Source organism: Salvia hispanica, chromosome 4 (genome assembly GCF_023119035.1).
Source record: "Salvia hispanica cultivar TCC Black 2014 chromosome 4, UniMelb_Shisp_WGS_1.0, whole genome shotgun sequence".
In the NCBI taxonomy this organism is placed as follows: domain Eukaryota; kingdom Viridiplantae; phylum Streptophyta; class Magnoliopsida; order Lamiales; family Lamiaceae; genus Salvia; species Salvia hispanica.
This window is the reverse complement of record NC_062968.1, coordinates 8,592,785-8,612,129: the sequence shown is the minus strand read 5'-3', so window position 1 is coordinate 8,612,129 and position 19,345 is coordinate 8,592,785. Positions and strand designations below refer to the sequence as shown.

At 33.7% G+C, this 19,345-nt stretch overlaps 1 protein-coding gene across 3 annotated transcripts; it reads left to right on the top strand.

Moving 5' to 3' along the window:
* The first annotated feature begins 8,919 nt into the window (after positions 1 to 8,919).
* On the top strand, positions 8,920 to 17,099 carry LOC125222796 (endoplasmic reticulum metallopeptidase 1). 3 transcript variants are annotated; one of them, XM_048125609.1, is made up of 21 exons: positions 8,920 to 9,228; positions 9,961 to 10,046; positions 10,211 to 10,312; positions 10,790 to 10,896; positions 10,969 to 11,069; positions 11,557 to 11,644; positions 11,788 to 11,876; positions 12,273 to 12,412; positions 12,515 to 12,680; positions 12,797 to 12,932; positions 13,041 to 13,137; positions 13,349 to 13,478; positions 13,899 to 13,958; positions 14,091 to 14,209; positions 14,378 to 14,502; positions 14,746 to 14,970; positions 15,568 to 15,722; positions 16,181 to 16,344; positions 16,443 to 16,525; positions 16,609 to 16,694; positions 16,800 to 17,099. In XM_048125609.1, the coding sequence occupies exons 1-21, from the start codon at positions 9,013 to 9,015 to the stop codon at positions 16,941 to 16,943; spliced, it is 2,619 nt and encodes an 872-aa protein (XP_047981566.1). In that variant the 5' UTR covers positions 8,920 to 9,012; the 3' UTR covers positions 16,944 to 17,099. The 3 variants fall into 3 exon arrangements, with proteins under 3 accessions (XP_047981566.1, XP_047981565.1, XP_047981567.1); XM_048125608.1 differs by having other exon boundaries at positions 15,562 to 15,722; XM_048125610.1 differs by lacking the exon at positions 9,961 to 10,046 and having other exon boundaries at positions 9,106 to 9,228; positions 15,562 to 15,722.
* The last annotated feature ends 2,246 nt before the right edge of the window (positions 17,100 to 19,345 follow it).

Below are 19,345 nucleotides of genomic sequence, written 5' to 3'. Positions count from 1 at the left end.
ATAATTAATAATTTATTAAAATTGTACAATATTATTGTTTTTTATAAATAAAAATAATAATAAGTATATTTTTTGTTTGGTGTTTAAATTAAGTATAAATTTGAAAATCTTGATATTTTCCAAACACATGAAAGTAAAGTTACTAGGAATCATATTCTCGGGAGTCGGGATTCATTTTCCCAGGAATCATTTTCCTTGCCAACTTTACTTTCCCGCCAATGACACAAATGGAAATATGTATTTGTTTAGAGGGCATTTTGGGATGAAAATTACATCAGATACCAAAAATGTGATTTATAGGTACCAAAAACGATATAAAATAAAGATCAGGTACCATTTATGCGCGAAAGTGAACGATCAAGTACCATTTATGTAGTTCAGTCAATTTAAAAAGAAAAGTGTGACATTTATTATGGGACAGATGGATTACCACTTTCTTTCAACTTTTTATCTTTATATATAAGTACTCCCTTCATTCTTTTTTAATAGAGACATTTCTTTTCGCCTATGAGTTTAAAAATTGTGTGTTAAATGAATAGTTAAAAAAAGTAAGAGTGAATAAAATAAGAGAGATGAAGAGAGAATAAAGTAAAAGGAAAATTATTTTTGTCAAAAATAGAATTGACTCAAATTAACTTGAAACTTTACAAAATTGAAAAATGACTCTATTAATATGGAACGACGGGAGTACTAATTTTTAATCTAAACTACATTATTTTAACTTAAAAAAAAATTCCGATAATTCGATAGGGTCAAGTTTTTTACTCTTTTATTTATTCCAAAAGATTTATTTTCCACACTTACATACTACTAACTATAATAGAATACAAAATTATCATTTAGTATGATCTTATAACGTACTCCGTATTTGATTATTTTAAAATATAAAATGTTTTTAAAAATAAGTTAAATTACTATTATCTTAACATAAAATAGGATATATACTTATTGGAAAATTAAAACTTTACAATGATTATTTTTCACGAGCATCTACAACGGTGCTCTTCCATAAGAGCAAGAACCGTGTTCGCCGCTGCGCTCTTGCCGACGGCACAGACGTGTTCCTGTCGAAGAGCACCATTTGTGCCGACAAGCACGCGACGTGGCATTTCCCCATTGGCCAACAGCAATGCCGTTGGTTTTTTATTTTTTTTTTAAATTCACAAAATCTGAAAATTCAGATTTAAGTAAACAAATATTTTCCTACTTCCCAATAAAAATATATGTTATTTCCCACTTTTAATTTATTTTTTCATTATTTTTATCCTAAATTTCACATTTTCATCTATAAATACTCCTCATTTCAATACAAAAAACACACTACACCAAACAATTCTCTAAATCTCATTTTCTCTCAATTCTGACTCTTTCTCTCTTGCAAACACGTCCGACGAATACCCTCCGACTCCGATGGAAAGAACCACGATTGGTTCAGCAGTTCGTCATCCGCCTCGTCGGATACGAATTTATCGCCCCCTCCTCTTACCCAAGGCTCGCAAATTCCGGGTGGCCACCAACCTTACCCAGTGGACAATCAAAATGCCCACGATGGGCAATACGGGTGGGCACCCGAACACGGCTCGGCAGGGAGCGGCTCGACACAACCATTGTCTCAAATTCAGGAGGGCAATCCCGGTAGTCGCGGTAGTCGTAGTGTCCATAGTCATGGCGGTGGCGGTGACCCCAACGTCCACACGTCATACACTTCGCTCGAGATGGAGAAGATATTCGATGAATATGTTGCGATCGGTGAAGATCCGGAGGTAGGCACGAACCAAACTGGGGACAGGTTTCGGTTCCGCATTGCTTGCATGTACAATGCCAACCAATCGGAGGGAACGGTGGAGCGCACCGAGAGTATGTTGCGCAATGTCGTCGAAAGAGCCAACGAAGAAATCCAGAAGTTCCAGTGGTTTTACCTCGAGGAACAGCGGTCGACAGAGAGCAGCACCAACGAGGTTGACTTCATCACGACCTCCATGTCGGCTTACCAAACAATACTATACAAACCCTTCAAGCATCTCAACACTTGGAAGAAGGTGCGTCATCTTTCAAAGTGGAAGGGAGGCATCCAATCCTCCTCCAGCAAAAAGGTCGAGGTCGCTATCCGACTTCGGCGAGGATGAGGTGGCAAGCCAGCTTGCCGGAGTTCACTTGGATAGCTCCAACGCTGGCCCGAGCGGTTCCCGACCCTGTCCGCCGAGAAAGAAAACGGCGACGGCTTGCCGAACCTCCGGCTCCCTTTGTGCCGCCTTCCCCCTGCAATTTCTCCAAACCCCAACACTTTATTTCCCATTTTGAATAACGCTATTTTTGCTATCCGTCTCGGATGACTCCCGAGCAAAAGAGGTTCATCATTGGATGGAACGAACCCTCCAAATGCAATTGGGGGTGCCCCCAACCCCAATCAACAGCAGCCATCAAACTAGTCTTCTTTAAATTTTCACGGATGTAATTTTAAATTTTTAGGATTTTAATTATGTAATTTTTATTTTTTTAATAATTTGTAATAGTTTGAGTATTTTGAATGCATTTTAATATTATGGAAATGTTTTTAGTAATTAAATTATTTAAATTGTATATTAGAATGGTGGGACCCTCGAATAGTGTAAGGCATAGTTTGGTAGGTTTATAAAATTATCCTAAGTTAAATTACCATCCATATAAATTACCTTAATAAATGTGATTAATAATTTATTCTACATGTTTGATAGATTATAGAAAATATTCATTTTATTTTTTATATTGTTTGATAGGATTTTAAAATAATAGATTAAAATAGATAATGACAAAATTATCCTTTTAATTAAATTTCATAATAATTAGGGTTACTTTTAAAATTATAAAAAAAGGCATTTAGCCTTCGATCCATCTTCGTTGCGCAACCTCTTTCTTCATTACTCCACTCTCTCAACTCCCAAGTCTCCATTACTCCATCACCCCACATCTCAAGTGATTTTAATCACACTCTCTCCACGTTTGGTTCATGAAGTAGGTCTCCATCTTCAAGTTTTTATAAATAGGACTCCTCTCATTTGCCTAATTTACAATCCAACAAAAGTTGCAACATGAGGTACACAAAATTTGTAGTATTTGTTTCATACATTAATTTCTTTCCTTCTTTTCCGTGCAAAATTTGTGTTGTTTGTTTTGTGCATTAATTGGTTCTTCTCATTGCTGGTTAGGCATGGCTGAGCATCAAGGTTCAAAAATGGTTATCGACGGTAGTCAAAAGACACAATGCATGGGATTATGTGTGATACTGAAGGGGTTGGCAGCGGAAGCGCTCACATAAATCATTTACATAATAATCCTGATCTATTTAGCAGATTATTTAAACAAATTCTATTCGCGTAATTATGACATGTATCATGCTCATAACTCAAATAAATCATGCTTTAAATTAATTAAAACCTAAAACATGTTTTTCTACGGCTTAGCTATTTTACCTTGATGATTCTCCAAAGAATCGAAGATAGCTAGCGCCTTCTCCACGTGAAGATCTTTAGTACTAAACCACGGATCTTCTCGTCTGGTTCCCGGACTGTAAACTGATATCAGGGTGGGCTGATCTCACCAGTATACTAGGACTTAAATAAAGAAGACGGAAAACCTATCCCTCAAATGGGAGAAAATCGCCCCCTGTCTATGTAGAGAGGGGGTCGAAATTTTTGGAAGAAAATAATGTGTATTTTCTGTCTCCTTTATTCTCCTATTTATAATAAGTCACATATTGGGCCCAGACAGATCTATGGAAGGTTTTGGATATGGGCTCCTCCAATTAGCTTTTTACTAATTAAATTAAACTCAATTTAATATAAGCTTATAATTGGAATACTACAAGCAACCACTACAGAAGTAATATTGAACTCCCCATCCAAATCCGAAATTATAAGTACTCCGGGTTTCCATTACTTGATATTTATTTTCCGCGCTTAAGATAGAAACATCCATTAATTAATTATTGTCTGCTATGGACTTAATTAATTAATATCTTATTTATTCCAAGAGTGGACTCAGCAAGAAAAACTTATTTATTATTCATAGAGTAATCAAACTCCAACTAGCTAGGTTCCGAATAATAAAACCTTATTTCAAGCTCCTCTTGAGGATGTTATCAAACGAGACTCAACCTCGCGCACGATTCAACATAATAGCAATCCTAGCACCGCTAGATATTAATCACCACTACCCAATATACCAGGCTTATTGGGTTGCGAAAAACCCGCACCATTTGGTAAGTCAAAATAGTGCATAATCAATACCGTATGCTCAATGTTAACGTACATTGATTAAGAAACAATAATTTACGAGACCTCGTCTTTCAGTAGATAGCATAAAGACATGTCTCGCTGTTAGATCCAATTCAGTGTTATACCACACCAACGTCATCTTATTTCAGTAAGGCTTAGAAATAATCGGACTGACATTGCAACCTTTCACGATAGGTAGTCTAAGCCTATCTAGGTTGTGAAATTCTTCTTTTTCTTTGTTCAGAACTGACCGTGTTATCTTAAAGTGAACGACGCCCACAACCGGTCTACTAAAACAAAGACTTAGACTTTGTTAAGTTACTTATACATTTAAACATGTAATAAACATCTATTAAATGTAAAACATAACAACATTATGACAAAAATAATCTGTTTATTCCTTTGGAAAATAAAATAAGAGTTTTAACAGTATTCAATCACTCGAAAGGTGATTTCTAGTATACAAACTCTAACAAACACACCATACATCACATGTTTATTGATCAAGCAAATCATGAGCGTTTGAATGCAGTATATATGATTTGATCATTTTATTTTTTAGTATTTTTATAATTGAATTTAGTAATATTTATTTAGTATGGATATCAATGTGTTTGTTGCATTTTATGTTTAAATGAAAGAATGGATGTAGAAAAATTAAAAGAAACGATATTTGTGTAAAAAAAGGTTAACATGACGGTATTTGTGTAAAAACATAGATTTGTCAGATTTTAAAATTGATGCAGATAATTATATAAATAATTAGACTATGGAGACAAGATAGTTTACCTATAATATGAGAGTTTATTTTATATCAGGCCCGTCCTTGATCATAGGCTTTAGAAATAAATAATCTATGCTACTAAATGATCTATAATATAGGTTAAATAATCAAATCTACAGTTATTATAGCTACCAAAGTATGCCTAAGAGCATGTTCTTGCGGAAGAACATAAATGTGGGTGTTGTGCTCTTGCAGAAGAGTTGAGAATTAAAAATAAATAAAAGTGGGTCTGGACCCACATCCATACTCTCATCCATACTCTTGCGGAAGAGTATGGATGTGGATGCACTAAAGTTCATGGTAATTTGAGTTGTTTAAAGTATATAAAATTAAACATTTACTAAGAGTTCATTTCTATTTTCATGATTTTCTAGCTAATTTGTTTATGATATTTTGTATTTTCTCATGCTAGTAATTTTGTGTAATTTTTATTTATTTTTTCACTTGTATAAATATTATTATTGTAAGATCATAAATTAATATTCTTTATAATCCCATCCCATAACTATCATATATTATTAGTAAATTTAATTTTAAAATTATGTTTTTTTAAAAAAAAATCTTTTAGTGCATAATTGATAAAGTAAGAGAGAAGAAGAAAAATCAGTTGAAATTGTGTAGTGGATAGTGAGACCCATAAATAATAAAGTAAAAGAAAATGAGGAAAAGTTTCCATAAATGGATATAGACTATTTTTATGGGACGGACGGAAAAGAAAATATGATCTATTTCTATGGATGGAGGGAGTACTATTTTTTAATTATTTTGACTTGAATTTTTAACTTATATCGCTCATTCTTTATTTATTTCTTTCTCATTTTTCATCTTTTTATTGCAGTTCAAATGTTCATATCTAAGGTGTTTTTGGCGTTGTTGACACTAAAAATTTAAAACGATTGTTAATATCAATGTGGACCCCTAAATACCAAAGTTCTAGGTACGCCACTATATATAATCTCTCAATGATTTACTATAAACAATAATTCCATCGTACTCCTATCCCACTTGAACTAAAATATTTTCCTTTTTGAGACACTCAAGCTCTAATTGGTGCATTTTTAAAATTTTGATGTTCTAAAACTATATGATTTGAGTGTGTATATTAAGCAATAACTTTTAATTTTTTTTAAAGGCTCGAAATACAGTAATTGTGTGTCTTCTACTTTTTTAATCGATATGTATACAAACTAAAAATAATATTTTGGCCAACCAATCCAATCAACTTTAACAAAGAGGCCAAGGTTTTATCTTGAAGGAAGGAGGGAGGAAACTGAGAATGTGTACGATGATTCGAAGTAGAATTTATCGAATTCAATTTGTTTTATTGTTATCTACTGTAAAATTTGTTTTATTGTTATCTACTGTAAGAATATGTTTCCTCGGTTTTCGTGCCTTGGCACGTGGGAGAATTAGTGTTTTGGTTTTTTTCCTTTCTCTATCCTAATTCATAGATTAGATCAAGGCAATTTTGTATTTGTGTGGTGTTCTTCTTAGATCTCACCAAAGCTATTGTTGATTATTCAAGATCCGCCCACACGGATGAATTATCAAGGACAAGGGAATAGAATGGAAGATTCGTGGTCGATAAACCAAGGATCTCCGGGTGGTGCAGCTAGCAATATCGATCCTTTGATGGATCAAGAGGTAACGATCAAATCTACATCAATAAGCATGATTATGTGTTTTTGATGTGTTATATCTATAGATCTATATGTTATTTCCATGAAATTGGAATCGAATGCATAATCACCTAAAAAGATCCGTTAAGGACCTGTTTGTATTCCGTGTCTTCCGCTGCGGTAGTCCCAACAAATTTATGACCCGAAAATTCATAACCCTAATAGCCCGCACCCAAATAGCCTGGCAACCGGAGTGAGTTGGCCCAAAGCCGAATGTGTTAGCCCCATTGACATCCTTCTCATAGTCAACCTCCAACCAAATTAATCACATAACTTAATCCTAGATAACATCTTGATACTCTCACCATCCTAACTAAGTTGAGTCGAAACTTTTAGGCACGGAGATTAAGAAATTGTATTGAAAAATAGGATAGAGGAATAAAGTAGGAAAGATAAAGAGAAAGTAAAGTAGCTGATGAAATAAAATAAGAGTTATTGGATTTTTGTTTTTTGTCAAAAAAAATGACTTAACTTAGTTGGGACATCCCAAAAAGAAATACGACTCAACTTAGTTGAAACGGAGGGCGTACTATTTTATCTAAGCAGGGGTTGACGCAGAAAAAAATATCGATTGGGGTTGAAATTTATAAATTTAGTTTCAAAGTATTTATTTTTGGGTGTATTAAATAATTTGTAAGGGTTTTTATACAATAGTTTAATTTAGAGTTAATTTTAATTTAGAAAACGTTTTAACTTTAATACGACAATTTTTTTATTTTATTTTAAATAAGACAGAGGGAGTATGTTAAGTATGCATAGTGGTATACAATTTATCAAGATTATTATTGAAATGTAGAATTAGTTGTCAAATGACAAATAGGGTTTACCCATCAGGGTCAGATCATCTGTTGTGGTTAAACAAATAGCACCCCATGCTGTACTGCAAAACACAGAATTTTTCCAGTGAAACGGCTGCAAACATTTAATACTCAATTCATCCCACTGCGCCCCTACCCCTACCCCTACCCCTACCCCAGGTTTTCTATTAATCCATTTAAGTTTTGTTTGCTTATATACTTAAAGATGTGTGCTACTAAATTTTTTAATTCTTTATTAGAATTTTTTTGTTATACAGTATTTTATATATAAATGTTTTGTTTTTAATTTTTTTTTTAGTTATAAGTCATTTTGATGTTTAAATTAGATTTTGTTATTAAAGATATAAAAAATGTTCCATAAAAAAATATAAAAAGAAAAAATAAGTGTATGTTGTGGTTTAGCATAAATTTACTTATTTTTCTTAATATTTTTATTCTTTTTTATGGTATACTTTTATTTGTTTGTTTAGTAAAAAACACCTTAAATTTAATTATCAAAATAAGAAAATTAATGTGGCTAGCCAAAAAGTTACTTCTATTGAAACTCAATCATAGTAGAGTCAATTTATAAAAATAATTAATAAATACGAAATATTAAGAAAATGATTACACAAAGGATTCAATGTCATTTTTAGTGTAACAATAGTAAAAAGTTAATGTGAATGAATTCAATAACATAAATGAATTAGTTTAAATAGTTCATGCCAAGTTTCCTGCCAAAAGAATAAAATTAAGTGGAGATAAGATGAATTGTTTATCTATTTACTGTGGGAGATGAAATGAATATATCAAATGTTTGCTGCATCCAAGCAAAATGTACATGGATTCATAGAAAACGTTGGGGTAGAGGGGTAGAGGGGGTAGGGGCGTGGGTAATGGGATGAATTGAATATTAAATGTTTGCTGCTGTTTTATTAGAAAAATTCTAGGGTGCTGTGATTTTAACAACAGCAGAGGATCCTATCCTTACCCATCATGCCTTCCTAACAAATTTTGGATCAACCTTATCAAATTGTGGGCTTATCGTGTTAAAATTTTTGTGATAATAATCCTAATTCTCTAAATTTAGCAGACCATATCCCTAGTTATTTCTCACACGAAGCAATGTGAAGTTCGCGATCATCATACTCAACTTGTGTTTCAAAAAATTTATTCAACTTACATAATTTCATATAGTTCGAGTGTCAATTAACAAAAAGCCGGTAACTAGTACTGATCAACTTAAACAATGATAATTAGTTTACAATAAATTGGAGTATTTAAACTTAAAGATGTGATGATGACGTAATGTTACGAGCACAATTATTTGCAAATAGTTGGGCCACAGTGGGTCGAAAAGTACATAAAAGTAATTACAGAATATTTTTTTTTGCGAAAGAGTAATTGTTCCGGAAGCAACAAATCAGCGGTTTGACCCAAAAAACTCTTCACTACAACTGCTTAAACCTCTCTCAGCTCCGGCAATCGGCGCCGAAACGATGTCGTTTGTGAGGCTGAGCGCCGGCGACGTCGCTGGATTCAAAGTCCTATTCACGCTGATGATTCTGTACGGAGTGTCATCTTACTTCGCTTACTCCGCCATCCACATGAAGTTCGTCGCGCCTCTCGCCGCCGACGCACCGCTCGATCGGTTTTCCGAGGCCAGAGCGATTGAGCACGTGCGCGTGCTGGCCGAGGAAATCGGCGGCCGCCAGGTTAGCTTTGTTGAGCTTCCAGTGGATTGTTAACGGTCTCTGTTTTTCTAATTTGTTGTTTGAAAATTTTGAAAATTGGTTTATTCATGGAGCACGGACTGAATGAAAGGTCACTAGTGTGATTCGGTTACAGTTTTAATCGTTGGTCGTGTTTAGTCGAATTCGATGCTGCTGTTGGATTTACTGGTTTGTGAAATAGTCATATAGTTAAGTAATTTATGAGATTGGCCGCCGCGAACTTGGAGTAGTGGATTGTTTACGTTCTCTATTTCTTAAATACTACTCCTATATTGGATCTGTATTTCTGAAAATATGTAAATTATTTTATTCCTGGAGCATTACTTTACAGTATTAGTTGTTGATTGAGTTTAGTGGAATTCGATGCTGCTGTAGGCTCAACTGGTTTAGGATATGGTTAAGTATGTGTTTAGGAGATTGAGGGCGAATTAGATTTGTTGAGCTTCAAGCGGATAGTTAACTTTCTCATTTTCTTTTTTTTTTTTAACAGTTTATTAAATTTTGATCATATTTAATCTAAGTTAATGCTGCTGAAAGCTTTACTTGCTATCTTTTGCTTTTTTGGGTGGGGTGGGGTTGGGGATGGGGGATGGGAGCTCTCTGAAGACACAAGCTAACTAAAGATTCATGTGTGTGATTTAACTTATTTTATAGTTTGCTTGTCAATATATAACATATGGAACTGTTTGATTGTATAATGATTGCCTAATGTAGGTGGGAACTCCAGGCCTGCAACAGGCAGCAGAGTATATTAAGAAGCAGTTAGAACTGTTAAAAGAACGAGCTGGCTCAAATATTAGGTTGAGATATATGTATATATATCAAATTTTACAATACAAACATTTCCATATATTTAATACATATATGTCACGTTTCATCTTTCTTTCTGCATATGTAGTAGGAAAACTTTAAGAAATTTGGTGCCTATATTAACTGCAAGAGTTTGTGTTTTTTTTTTTTGCAGGATAGAGATAGAAGAAACAGTTGTTAATGGGTCCTTCAATATGATGTTTCTAGGAAATAGTTTATCACTAACTTACAGAAATCATACAAATATTGCAATGAGGTACTTCTCGTAGTTTATTTGTATTTTCTATGACTTTTTGATAGATCTCGGTTAAATATTGAACTGCAGAATCATAATTTGTGGATTAAGTGGAGAGAATATTCAGTTAACTCTTTCACAGCAGTATCAGAAATGCTGCTGTGTTGAGATTCTAATGATATTTGAGACACTATATATAAACATGTAAACTGATAATTGAATGCTCAAGTACTATTCAAATTGAGTATGATGATATCTGTAGTTTGTACTTGTATCCACAAAGTATTCAAACCAAATTACACTCTTACTCATATATTTATTTGAAGAAATTTGATCACATTGAATAAAAACATGGGATTAAGTTACAACTCTAATCTCACTGAGGCTAATAAAGGAATGATTTCTGTTTGTGTGCTGTTAGGATATGATGTATTTGGGAATATGTTCTTTGATTATTAAATATCTTGGAAATTGAACATCACTTGGATCACTTTACAGGATTTCATCAGTTGATTCTCAGGAAAGTGATCCGTCAGTTTTATTGAACGGTCATTTTGATACTCCGCCTGGTTCTCCTGGAGCTGGAGACTGTGGCTCATGTGTAGGTGGGTTGTAGCATAAAATAATTTTTAGATGATACTTGCAGTTTTGGCTTAAATTTCATTTGTTTTTCACAGCATCACTGCTTGAATTAGCAAGGCTGGGTATTGATTCTGGATGGACACCTCCTCGACCAATAATATTCTTATTCAATGGCGCTGAAGAATTATTTATGCTGGTGAGAGTTCAGATTTTAACAATATCTGATACTTTTCCTTGTACTTTCAACTTTGACAATTTGGTGGTTTGGGAATTCTAGTACAATTACTAGGTATTTTATTGTAACTGACATAGCCATTATTCATTTTAAGGGGAAGTTATATAATGGTTGAGCACATAATTACATATTTAAGAGCTTCATTTTTCATTGAATTGTTATACTAATATCTATTCATTAATATCTTAAAGGAAGTGAACTAAAAACATATATTGGCCTTTTGTTTATTATTTTGGGCAACATGACATACTTATGCGATAAAAAAAAGAGTAACTGTTTCCCTTTCAATCTTATCTCCAATTAATTAAGGCATGCATAAACTCGATGCAGTAAATGCTAATTTGCTTGTGCTTTCTGGGTCAGAAGTACATTTATGGGATCTTGACGCATAAATCACAAATTGTGAGTTCAACCATAATCATGACGCATAGCTGGTTTTACATTTCAGGGTTCACATGGGTTCATGACAACACATAGATGGCGTGATACAATTGGAGCCTTTATCGACATTGAGGCGTCTGGGACAGGAGGCTTTGGTATCATTCTGTTTTGCTCTTCTTCTGGATTCAAAATAAGAATTTTCTGAAGTATCATGCCTACAAATTCTTTCCTTTCATGCCATTATATCTTTTCATGGGCTAGTATCTTTGTTGATATGTTTATATTTCTCAATGAACAGATTTAGTATGCCAGTCTGGACCGGGATCTTGGCCTTCATCTGTTTATGCTCAGTCAGCTATATATCCCATGGCAAATAGTGCAGCTCAGGTTTTACTTTTCTTCTTCATTTATCATTAGAAGGCTTTAATATGACCTAGTTATTTTCTCTAAAAGATTAAAGATGATTGCTGCTTATAATTTTTATTTTTATGGGTGGATGATATTTGTAATTGAAGATAGAAAGCACTCAAGCAGAGATATAAACTGTCTCCTTTACCATGTGGAGATATGTTTGGTCTTGATTGCACTCATGTATGGCATTCTGAATTTGCCATGCATTTTGTCTTGGTGGCCGTAACACATAGAGTTTAGTTTTATTGGCCCACTAGCATCTCTCAGTTTCGCTCTGTAGCTCATCTCCTTAGACTAAATTTTATTTATTCAGCTGTAATTAAATAATTTTTCTCATCATTGTAATTGATAACTTTTTTAATGGACTCGCAGGATGTTTTTGGTGCTGTTCCTGGTGACACAGACTACAGAATGTTCGCCACTGATTACGGTGACATTCCTGGCTTGGATATTATCTTCTTGCTTGGGGGTTATTATTACCACACCTCATATGATACAGTGGATAGACTATTGTATGCATCAATTGGTATTTTGGTGGAGATTACCGATTTTGGTTTTGTAACATTACTTTTTTTTTAATCTGCCTAAATTGCATATCTTTTTCTGTTGATTAGACCAGGAAGCATGCAAGCACGTGGGGACAATCTGTTTAGTTTAATGAAAGCTTTCGCCAATTCTTCTAACTTATTAACTGCCCAAGAAAGAAAGTCCTTGAGAGATTCTACCAGCCAACCCAAGGGTGGAAGACCTATTTATTTTGATTACTTTGCACGCTTCTTGGTATGCTACAATCTATTTCAGTGAATTATTTGGCCTGTATATTTTTAGTCAAATGAGAATATCTACTGGAAAAACAAATTCAAGGGCTTTGTTCTTGATGAATGAATCTTATGCAGGTCCTCTACTCAAGAAGGCAAGCGCTGGTATACCACACTATTCCGTTTGCTATATTCTTGCTTATGCCCCTGTTATTGCGCTTGCCAACTGGGAGTTTATACACTTCTTTTAATTCCTACTGTGACTTTCTAAAAGGTAATAATGTGAATGATATATGTTCTTGTCCTTTAGTCTCACTGTCCTGTTAAATTTCTATTACTTTTTGAGTTTTTTTCTATAGATTATTCACTTACAACTATGCAGGATTATTATGCCATGCCTGTGGGATCACATTCGCCATACTTCTCCCCATCTCTTTATCTATCCTGCGGTTACTATTTTCTGGACATTCCATGAACTGGTATGTGTTTGCTTTTTAATTTTGCTTTCTCTGATGGTTCTCACTAAGACAATATGTTAACCTATATTTCTTTTATATATTCTGAATTGTTGCTCTTTCAGTATTAGGAGGAAAAAACATGATATTGTTTCTTTCTCTATCAGCTATTATGTTTAGTTTCATTGTTGTGAGGAATGCTAATTTTTCCTTGCATTCTTTTGGCCTTTTGTAGGTTTGCTAATCCAGTTTTGGCATTTCTAATGTTTGTACCATGCTCAATTGTCGGTCTTTTGGCTCCCACAATTATTTGGAGAGAAATTCCTCTCTCTCAAGATGTTATGACTCTTGCATTATCAAGGGAGGTGTGTGCTTTTGATTACAGTTTTATTTTCATCTTGGGGGACGAATAATTGTTTCCTTCTGGTATACTGTTCTATAAACTTTAGAGATGATTCTGTCTTGTATCCTTCCTGGTTATGACCTACGCTGATCCAAATCTATAGGATATAACCTTCCTTACAAGTTTCTCTTTTGCAACCAATGGAATGAGCTATAAGACCTAATAAGTTGTCTGAGTAGTTTTCAAGTATATATTTAAGTGCTTAAGGAATTCCCTAATCTTCTCAATTCAACACTTGTCTCTGAAAAGGAAAATGTTGGCTTGGGCCTTACACTAGATTTTCCACTAAATCTTACTTACTTGACCAATGTATATAATCATGTTAATTTGTTTGAATTCTTGATGTTGAATTGTAGAAATTTAACTTTCCTATATTTTGCAGGAATTGGCTGATGAAGCAAGGTTTTGGGGAGCATTTGGATTCTATAACCTATTGACTTTGGTGGGTGAAACTGTTCCTTGTCTTGCTCAGTTTTGGATTATGTATATGGTTGGATTGATGGTGCAGATTGTTATTCTATCCTAACAGCATTAGTTTCTGATGACTTACGTTGCTCATGAATTCTGAAAACAGGCAAGCCTTGCATCAGGGTTGAGTGGGGGTTTTATCACTTTCTTTTTATCAGTTTCTATGCTTCCATCTTGGATCTTTTATCGCCTATCAATCAAGACATTTGGTCATCAATCTCTCAGGTGCTAGTGTAAACAACTCTTTGTTCTATTCTACATTCTTTTTGTCATTGTATTATTGACATACTTAATGTACTGTTATTTAGTGTTTCATGGTCTAGTTTCTTATCCATGATAACTTTCTATCGGCCACCATATCAGTATATTTCACCAAGATGTTCTGTCTGTCAGGTCAGCAGCATCATATGTGATCCCTTTGGTACCTTGCATAATGTATTCCGTATACTTTGGTGGATTTCTTGCTGTATTTGTCATCGAAAAAATGGGCATGACAGGCTCTCATCCACCTCCTTATGGTTGGTATACAGCTTTTGTACTTCGAAGACTTGAAAATCAAGAGTCTTGTAATGTATTGTACCTTTTTGGATCCTTGAGTGGGTTGGGTTTTATTGAGGGAGCATTATGTTGCAATTTATACTGATATATCCTTTGCATTCATGATTGCAATCCTTACATAATTAACCTTGAAATTCCCAAAACCCATGTACGATTTTAAATGATTACCAGTAATCCTCTCACACATTACCAATTAATTGCAGGATATTTTGTTCCTGATGCAATAGTTGCGGCTGTAGTTGGATTAGTAACAGGTTGGTGTCTTGGCCCTTGTATACCTGTTGTGGGGAAATGGTTGGCAAAACCACGAATCATCCAAGTTTTGCTGCATGGAAGTGTTATTGCGATGGCTTTATCATCACAATTCTTTCCATATAGCAATGATGCACCAAAAAGGGTTGTTTTTCAGCATACAGTTCAGACAATAGGTACATTTGGATCAACACATGTTCTTTTATTAACTTCATATACTTTCATCACTTCGGACATCTACTTATTATTATCAGACGCATGATTTGGTCTTAAGTTATTATCAGTCGCATCAAAGTTTTATATATGTGCACACTGTACAGCTAATAAGCTCTCTGCCCATCATGTGAAAGCCAGCTGATTCAGATAGAAATTCTGATAAATTCATGAAGATTGTGTAAAATTTCTTGAAATATAAGCATATTTAGTTGATGCTAATGTATTATTGGACTATGTGTCTGGTCACTGACTGAAGAATGGGAAACCTGTAGACAAAAGTGAAAATAGCTACTCATAATTATGGAGGAATGATAGTGTACACAATCTTGTGCACCTCCATGAGTGCCTAGTGTATAATGTATTGGATGTCATCTTTCAAAATAAATATATGCTAGGTGCTCAGGGATGTCGCCATGATGGGCGTGTAGGCTAACATTCCCATTCCCATTCCCATTCCCCTTTTCAAGTGGTTAATTATTGGCTGCTCTCTGCAACAACTCTACTTCTACGCAATATGACATCAAATTTGTGACTGCTATTCTCTTTGACAGATGCAGATCAAGTATTGGAAGTTAGTTTTGATTTCGCCGTAGTTGACTCCAATTCCCTGATGTTTGTTTTCCATCATGCTCCTGACGTGGTAAAGGAACTGTATGGGGACAAAGAATTAAGTTTTGACACAGTCCCTGAATCAAATACTCAGAGATGGACGGTAATATATTAGACGTTTACGTCTTTTTGACCCCAGTGAATTGTCATGATGTTTTATGAAGATATTTACAGGAATAAGAAAATGATTCACACTTGATGAGTTTCCATGACAGGAGTAGGTCCTTTCCTGTATGAATCTTTTGGTTGTTGAATTTTTGTTATTACTATCATGGTTTTGACCTCATTGAAACATACACTACCGTTTGCTTTACATATCCATACTTCGTTGGGCCATACAAGTTACACATTCAGCATCAATTAAGCATTAGGCTCATACTGCTTTCCAGCCTTAAGCCTTGCACAGTGCTGCCACCTTAGGGGAACAGTAATAAGTAATGGTTGATTATCTTCGTTGCATATTATTGACATAGAATAGCCAAAAAAGTGACATGATACTTTACTGTCCCAATATACCTAGTTTCCTCAGTAGTGTATAAATCCAAATTCTCTTTTTTACAGGGAATTTTACCCATTAATGCTTTGTTCTCGAGAAGCCTGAAGTTTCCCACAACGACTGCAGAAATAATGAAAGAATACTCAAACTTTCCACTCTTGACTTCTCAAATATCCCCTAGCATCTCCACCAAGGGATCTCGAAGAGTCAACTTGGAGTTTTCGTTAGGGTATTCTTTCTAGAATCCTCCGCTGATATGAATTCAATAGAGCCGTTTGTTGGATGTCTTGCTTCCTGGAATCTTCTTAAGTTTACTCCCTCGTGCAGTTCCTTGAAGGAGGTGTGGGTTGCAGTGCTCAACATTACAGGACCCTTGTCAAATTGGTCATTTGCAGATAATATTGTTCCAGGTTGATTTGAATTCCTTTGTCCAATCCCAACCCAACTTCATTTTACACTGTCGTGAGCTAAAATATTTTCGAACTTTTGACAGCTCCCCTTAGAATTGGCAATGGGCCACCATCATATGCTTGCAGACTGAGCGGCACAGGCCATGAGAACTGGACATTTTGGTTGGAGGTAATCATCTCACTACCATTATTCATTTCAAAGTGCAGCCTTGGAATAGCTGCTACTCAAGTTTAGACAAATTTTAACTTAGTTTCTAAATCCGCCCTGCTGCAGGCCAACACGTCAGAACCTTTGAGGATCGATGTCGCTGTGTTGGACCTGCATTTAACCGAGCAAACCAAGAAATTGAAAGGCCTTTTTCCAAGTTGGATGGATGTGACTGCCTTCACAAGCTTCTTGTCTTCCTATACCTTCTAACTCGGTTCTTCTTCAGCTAATTTCTCACACCGCACACAAAATAACTACTCTGTGTATATCAATTACTTGGGTAGTCTCTCTTTTACGTACTCTTACAAGTACTATTTTTCTAGTGGTCGTAATTGATTGTTTGAATAAAACATTTTTTTTGGTTCAGCTGGTTAAAACCTATGTTTTCGGCAGTATTATCTAAGGGGTAATAGCAGCTAATATTATCAATTTATGGCACTTTTTACATAGAAGGTGTACGTTGAAATGTGGCGAAAGTCATCCAAATATGCAAAGAGAACCTATTCGGAGTCGATGATCAACAAAATTTTCAAATTAGTCTTTGCCTTGTCAAAGATACACGTTCCGGCTTCGTTCCGCCGCTCTAACAGATAAATCGTTGTATTTTCAAGTGACAATGTATGTAACAATTATACGTCCAATAATTTAAAAAAGTACATTTTGTGGAATTTTAATTTCATTGCGTTTTTAATTGCCAATAAAATGTTATTTTATCTATCAATCATCAGCTTTAATTATGTTTGAAATTAACGGGTAAAATCGGAAAATGCCATGAGTTAGTAAATAGTAATATTAAAGTTATAAGTACTAGTTTAACAAGTGTGCTCAGCACGGATAATAAAATAATATAAATAATTATGTATGCAACAATAATCTAGTCTTAAACAAAAAAAATTATATTAAGAAATTAGCAGTTTGACAAATAATATAAGACACTATATAACATTGTTTGTATAATAATAAATTTAAAATTGAACTAAAGCCAATATATTACTTAGTTTTCAAATTTACTATTATCTTTTGAAATCAAGCAACACTATAAAGAAATTGTTAAATATATTCAATAGTAATCACATGAAAGCAATTCAAAAAAGTATTACATTCCACCACAAGCGGTTCAAAAGAAAAGACGAGTGACATATCAACCATTGAAAATTACTTTTATGATCGAGAACGATGATCTTCCTTTTTTGATATTGATCTTTCTACATGAAAAATCAACAAAATATATAAATACCTAATCCATGCTGCAAACCATGTTTTAGTTATTGAAAAAGAAAAGATGATCATATGAATTCCCATGCAAAATCAACATCAACGAAATTCGGTGACAGATAAACATGTTAATTTAAAAAAAAAGAAAAGAAAAAAAGAAGAAGAGAATGCTTAAAAGTGATATGAGCTTGTTTTCAGTTCTTTTTTCAGTTCTCATTTTCTCTATGCCCTTAAATAAGGGAGGATGGTGCAAGGAAAAATGAAGAGATGACCACAAATACCTTGGGACTATTGGTTACAAAAATTTATCACCAATATTACGGTTAATTAATGGTTTGCATCCCAAAAGATTTTTTATTGATGGTTTTACCTTTGATCTTCTTTTGAAGTTTTTTACACGGTCATTTGATATTATTAATTGTATTAGTGTTAATATAATTTATAGTAATTTTAATATGGCAAATAAGTGGAGGATGGTGTGACAGGAAAATAAAGAAATGGCCCCATATATATATCAAAGATAACTAACTATTTGCATCACAAAAAACTTTAATCTATGATTGTTTATTTAATCTAATTTTAAGGTTTTTTACATGCATATATTTATCAAAGTCCTTTGCAATTAATTTTATTATAATATTTATAATGACCTTTTTGTTATTTTCCTATAAACTCCTCTTTTATATATGTATTTATATTTATATTTATATTTATATTTATATTTATTTATTGATAGATTAGATGTATAGATTATATATGTAATGGAATGCCACATAAGAATATTTTTTAATGATTAAATGAACATAAATTTAAAGATGGTGCCGATAGGAAAATTTCACAAAACTTCACAATTTGTTTAATTAAGTATTTTTTAATTTAACAAGGCAAAATAAAAGTTATCCAAGTTAGTCATATTATAAATAGTACTACTCCACTATTATCGTTAATAATTAGTAAGCAACCCATACATTTATAAAGCCATATATGGGAGTACTAACACAACAAATGTTGTTGTGCCTAAAACACATAAATTAATGATTGAAACGCAAATAAATTATTTTCTTCTCTTTTTGTAAACTATTTTTATTCTTACTGTAATATAAACTAAGATAAAAAAATTTAATATGAATTTTATTATAAAATACCAAATCAATCACAATATGAAAAAACGGTGTTTGGAGGATTTAAATTAGATGAAAAAACTTATAGAAACAATTCAAATTAATCTACACGCAGAATTCATAAATGCTAATTCAATGGCGTTGTACTCAAAACACATAAAAATAAACAAAATGAAAATAATCAGACTGACCCCATATAAATTTGTGTTTCATTAATTAATTAATTTCTGTGTTTTAAATGGTAGTTGGTAGCCCAATAGCAAAAGAGCCACAAAT

Excerpts from the sequence above, each read along its gene's own strand:
- LOC125222796 (XM_048125608.1), top strand. The coding sequence starts at position 9,013 with ATGTCGTTTGTGAGGCTGAGCGCCGGCGACGTCGCTGGATTCAAAGTC. Across the intron at positions 12,413-12,514 it reads GATACAGTGGATAGACTATT|ACCAGGAAGCATGCAAGCAC; the intron begins GTATGCATCAAT and ends TCTGTTGATTAG. Across the intron at positions 16,695-16,799 it reads ACTGGACATTTTGGTTGGAG|GCCAACACGTCAGAACCTTT; the intron begins GTAATCATCTCA and ends GCCCTGCTGCAG.